This window comes from Rattus rattus, chromosome 3 (genome assembly GCF_011064425.1).
Source record: "Rattus rattus isolate New Zealand chromosome 3, Rrattus_CSIRO_v1, whole genome shotgun sequence".
NCBI classification, from domain to species: domain Eukaryota; kingdom Metazoa; phylum Chordata; class Mammalia; order Rodentia; family Muridae; genus Rattus; species Rattus rattus.
The window spans coordinates 215,297,399-215,303,398 of NC_046156.1; the positions used below are offsets into that span (position 1 = coordinate 215,297,399).

The window sequence follows — 6,000 nt, forward strand, 5'->3', positions numbered from 1 at the left end:
GTATGTTGAAAAGAAAATAAAGAAGAGTTAATATAGTCTCCACATATTGGAAAAGAGATAAGTATTGACCTAGTATAGTTCTAAATTATTTTGCACTGTTGAGAGAAAAGTAGTGCTAGAAAAAAATCTTCAACGCCAACGTTGGAGGTGTTGCGTGCAGCCGGCTTGCTGGGTTTGCAATGAGAATGTTTTGGCACTATGTTATTTACATGCCTTTGCTTCGGAGTCAGTCTTCTGTCCCAGGTGCCTTGGAGCCTGCTAGGTACACCACATGACCTCTATACAAGTCTGCCTTTCTTCTCAGACTAAGGGACAATATTGAGCATCTCCCAAGGGCTATAGGAGTCAGTGGAATTTAAAGGGTTGGTTATGTTTTCTTCCTCATTGAAGAAAAAGTCTACTAGCTTGCCCGACTCTCTATTTTGATAAGTCCTAAGTTGAGAAATCACATTCTCTATTAGAAATTTTACCTGTGCATCACATGTCCACAAGGTAAGTGATAGAGAAAGCCAAGTGTGGTGGCTCACTCTTACAAACTCAGCACTCAGCCTGAGGCAGGAGGTTGTGAGCTTGAGGACAGCCTGGGCTACAGAAAAAGACACTGTCTCAGAGCAAAACAAAAACATGAGGAACCAGGAGTTATATCTCTAGAAATCAATTTCTACACCAGGCCTGGTGACACACATTTTTAATCCTAATATTAAAATATTCAGCCTGGTCTACAAAGAGAGTCCAGGATAGCCAGAGAAATCCTATCTCAGAAAAAAACAAACAAAAACAAAACAAAAAAACAAAAAGAAAAGAGAAAGAAATCAACATCTACCTTTAAAAGTTACCAAAGGTTTGTCAATTTAAAGTATTTCATAATTTTAAGTTATTTGATGTTTATTCGAAATAAATAGCCTGGAATCACTAATATAGAAATAAGATGTCTTGCTTTAATATAACTTAATTAAGAGTTTATTAGGCTAATAGTCTGGGTTTATGTGTTTTTTTCTTTTGGTTCCAGGTGCTGGTCTCAGTGTCAGTGACAACGAATCTGGTCAAGGGAGCCAAGAGGGAGGAACCTTGACTGACTCCCAGATTGTAGAGCTCAGAAGGATACCAATTGCTGACACCCACCTCTGAGAGTCCCATTAACACTATCCATTAGAAAGAGGCAAGTTTCCTCGTTGCCTTGGCTTTTGTACTAAACTCTGTAGGCATTTACAGCCATGTAGTAATGGCCTGTATATCATACCAAGTGAGTAACACAGAAGTGATTGTTATGTTTGGAATACACATTGCTAGTGTTTTTGCAACTTAAAAATGACTGTTACGATAAAAGATGAGATCATTCCTGTAAGTTACAAGGATGCACATTGTCCAAAAATATTAGTCGTTTTTTTAATCATCCAAACTCAGCTAACATTGTTTAATGAAAATAATCATCAATAAATGCATTAGAATGCAGGTGGTATCATCTAACCTCATTATTTATGGATAAATGTGTGGGGGCAAAAAAACAGAATGTGAACCTAGAAGATGTCAGGCACCAGTCTCGTCCACATTTCTCTCATCTAATTGATGTGAGAACTCTAATGTGTGGCCCAGGAATGATGCTGCACCTTCGTGTGCATGGGGCCCTGAGGCTATGATGGCCTTTTCCACAGCAAGATAGAATTCTGCTCTCAACAAACTTAAGGTTCTGAAAGCTTTCCAAAATGAATGTTCTGTCCCAGATTAAAAATAACTCCACCACACTTGCTCACGAAACTGAGAGGAGGCCCATTCAAACAGTACAGTTTGTTTTGGAGAAAAATTTCTCAGTTTGTGATTTTTCGTCTGTCTTTGTCTTGGAATGAGAGATGAGGAAACCTCCCCCAGAACAGAGCTGTAGTCAAGATGGCTGCGTCTCCTGGGTTTCCCGAAGAAGAGCTGGAAGGAGAACAAAGCCACCCTGAGGAATGCCCTGGGACTTTTCATTGTGGGGTTCTTACATATTTTACAAGAAAACTAAGCTTCATCCCAAAGAAAGACTGTGGCTTTATTTAAGAATTTAAGAAACTTAGCTCTCTTCATGGTTCCCCTCGAAGCAGCAATTACAGCACCACAGCGCTCCATCTGGGTGTCGAACATGTTCTGTGTTCTATGTATGACACCTGCGTTGTGTTATTGGTTGTGACTGACATTTATTTTCTTCTCAATTTCCCCTCATCCTTCTTACATTGAGCTCTGATAAGCAGGTTGTTTTTAAGAGTAGAAGGTAAAGACTCCACATCAAAATCAGGGAGTATAAAAAGCAGAGGCAACATCTCTGGTGGGCCACAATCCCTTTTAGGAACTTTAGAAAATATGGTACTGAAAGTAAACTAACCTGGAAGTGATGAGTTTATCATCCTTCGACTGGAGCACTGCCCAGCTCTCCATCCCATAATAGGATGGATGCAGATGTCAAATATGGTTTAAGTCCAGAAAGAGGAAGGTGAGTGCTATAAAGGAATGAGCATTTGACGTCACTGGACTTCATTGAGCTTGGTGCTAGGCAAGGAGGGTTGTACATGTCTCGTGCAGCAGCATCTCAATGGGAACTTTTTCTCTCTGATTCCTAGAACTCACACTCTCCTTGGTAATTATCAGTTACTATTCTTACTTCTTTATGCTCTCAGGATTTGTGAAAATGTGGATAGGGTATATATGTGTATATATATATATATATATATATATATATATATATATATATATATATATATATATATATGACAGGAAGGAGAGAGTTGGCCTGGTGTGTGGCACACATCTTTAATCCCAGAATTGAGGAGGCAGAAGCAGGCGGATCTCGAGTTTGAGGCCAGCCTGGTTCCAGGACAGCCAGGCTACACAGAGAAACCCCGTCTGTGAACAAAGAAACAAGAAAGTGATGCTTGAAGAAACATTACAAATTATACTGTGAATGTCATCGATGCTGCTGAATTCTGCTTTAGTGGGTCATATGACAATGTGATACTACAAGCACACACGCAGAGAGGGAGGTTAGAGGAAGGGAGGAGGAGGAGAGGGGTAGAGAAGCTCCACTGTGATGCCCTTGATTCTATTGGATCATTGTCCATGGTTGAACATGATTCTTTATATACTAAAAGTACAGAAGCAAAGCTTTAGAAACCAGGGGCCAGGACAGATAAGCCTCACACGCAGACAGCAGTGACCATTTGCTGTTCACAATGTCTCAGCCCAGACTGAAGTGAGACACCAGTGAGCCAAGCACCTACTGGACGGAGCAAATCAAACAAAAGGTGAACATTGGCAGGGCAGAGAATCCTGCAAAAGCACAGTATTGGAGATGCGTGATTGAATGGTACTTGTGATATTTTATTATTGTTTTAATAAATATGCTAATACACATGGCATTGGAGTTTGCTCATGACCCATCCAAAGACTAGAACTCTGCAGCATGGATGGCCTTCACGGTGTGGTTTTAATGTTGACCAACCATCACTTCTTTCCCCAAATACCTGCATCGCTTTGAGCCAGATGTGTTGCCCATCTCTCTTGGTTTCTCTTCTCGGCCAAAGACTGCAAGAATTTCCGGAGCAGTGTGCCTCTGCTGCTGAGATTTGAGATTCCACCTTCTCCCACTTCTTAAGGGTCGTTTGAGAATCTGGATTTTAGAATATTAAAACCGACCATTGGGATGCAAGCGAAGAGGAGGCTGACGTGTGGTGTGGGGCGATGAGACACGTCTTTACACAGTAGAAGACAGTGATTTGAACCTCCTGTAAACTGCACAGATGCTCCTGCTTCGAGTGTGGTGTCAAGGTGGTTTAAGACCTAATAGCATTTTTCTTTCCTCTCAGTTCTGATCACATTTGCTTAAATACACCAGAGAAACAACTTTAGGAATGTAACTCCCAAAGTGTCCCACTGCGTGTTTACGGTACTTGAGAGTCTCCTTGTGTTTAGCACTGAGGCCTCTGGGAACATCTGTGTGAGGGAAGGTTTCAGTCAGATAAAGAAGTGTTGCTGACCTTCCTAGTGGTCAACTGCCAGAGTAGGTCTTCCATAGACTGCCTGATTTGGAACAAAGAACACTGAAGGGCCCTCCATGTCTTCTATTTTAATTGTTGTGGGCATGGAACCCATCATGCCAAACTTCCCTAGAGAAACAAACAAAAAAAACAACAAAAACAGGCATACACAGACTCTAGGACACTTCCTTACCTTGAATCTCAGTTTTTCACTGATCAGTGGAATAAGGTACAGTTTGGTTAAGTGAAATCTTTACTAATAAGCTTAGTTGTGCATTGTCTTTATTTACACTCAGTTGTTCTCACCTAAACTGAATCCCACCAAGTTCCATACAATAGTTTTTTTTTTAAATAAGAGAACCTTCTTTTATGAAAATTTAGAAAATCCCAGATATCTTAAGCTGTAACATGCAGCAGCTAGCACATACATATCAATGAATGCAACTATTCTGTCCCTCAGCGGTCTGGGGTCTATGAATTATTCAAATCATGTTGACAATGTAGGCAACTCCTTTAATTAGGAATTTACTAGATCCATCTCCATTTGCAACCTGGAATCACCTTGCGTACGAACACGTAGTTCATCTGCACATCATGCATATCCAGGTAGTTCCACGCCCCCAAAGCAGAAAAACCATGCTGTAATGCATGTGAGACCATGGGTACCACTTTAGGTCCTGATTAAATCTTTGGATATATACCCTGAGGTCAGGCTGCTGATCACCTGGACTTTTTAAAAGTAGAAGTGAGTATATGCCATATCACATTCTTTCCAGCACAAGAGGCCCAGTCTCACTACAAGAATCCAAAAATTGTTGTCTAATTTGTGTCAGTGTCTACTAGCTGTACAATGTGGATTTTGTTACAACATTTACACATACATATAATGTATCTTGGTTGTATTCACCCCCATGACCCTCTGTTAACCTGCTCTCAGTTTACCTTTTCTCCCTAATAACTGCTCTAACAGGCATGGGGTGACATCTTAGTTTGTACTTCACTGTTGAATAGTGACTTTAAATATTTTCATATGTATTTTGTCCATTTTTATATCTTGTTTAGAGAAATATCTCATTATACATGGACCAAGAACATTTGCATAAGAACTCAAATTGAAAGTTAATGATTGGCCTTCAAACTTCATAGCCAACAATGCCATGTTTGCCTATGATCTCTCCAATATAAAACCACATCCACACCTCACTGGCCATCAAAACACTCAGCACCACTTCCTTAACTGTAAGGTATTTGAAGCACTTTGAATCATTTTTTCACGCCCTGAATAGCTGTAGGAATTTCACCAGGGGTTGGGGGAGCCAGCTCAACCTGGTATAGTGCCAAAATGTGGCCAATTAAGGCTTGGAGTAAGTCATAGCAGTGGCCACCATCAACGGTGCCTTCTCTTCAAAGTTACAGATGAACTTGGCTATGGTCTAAGGTGAAAGGTCTTGAGGTCCCTTTTAATTGTGTGATTAGAGTTTGTCTATCTTTTTTCCTTTTTCTTTTTTGACTTTTTTTTTGTTTTGTTCTTTTGTGTTTTGTTTTATTTTGTGACAGGGTTCTTTGTGTAGTCCTGCCTGTCCTAGAACTCATTCTGTAGACCTGGCTGGCCTCAAATTGACAGAGATCTGCTAGCTTCTGCCTCCTGAGTACTGAGATCAAAGGCACGCACCATCACCTCCCAGCTTGTATATCTATTTATTTATTTCTCTTGAGTTGTAGAGTTCTTCTATATACATCTTCTATATATATCAACCTTATCGGATACGTGGTAGGCAATTATTCTTCCATTCTTGAGGTTGCCTTTTTTACTTCATTAATAAATGAGCTCAAGCAGCACAAAAGGATAACCACCGCATGACTCCATTTCTGTGGAGCATCTAAAAGAGCCAATACAATAAAAGACCAAGACAGGGGCTCAGGGAGGAGGCGAGGAGTCAGTGAGCATAAGGAGGCAAATAACCTTCAGCAATTATCAATTTCTAATAAGCCATAA

General features: G+C 40.4%; 1 protein-coding gene across 1 annotated transcript in view; it reads left to right on the forward strand.

Moving 5' to 3' along the window:
• LOC116897335 (adhesion G-protein coupled receptor V1-like) overlaps positions 1–1,459 on the forward strand; it is a 205,939-nt gene extending 204,480 nt beyond the window's left edge. Inside the window, exon 7 of the mRNA XM_032899091.1 lies at positions 1,010–1,459. Within this exon, the coding sequence (XP_032754982.1) occupies positions 1,010–1,128 (119 nt within the window). The 3' untranslated portion in view covers positions 1,129–1,459. The remainder of the gene's footprint in view (positions 1–1,009) is intronic.
• The last annotated feature ends 4,541 nt before the right edge of the window (positions 1,460–6,000 follow it).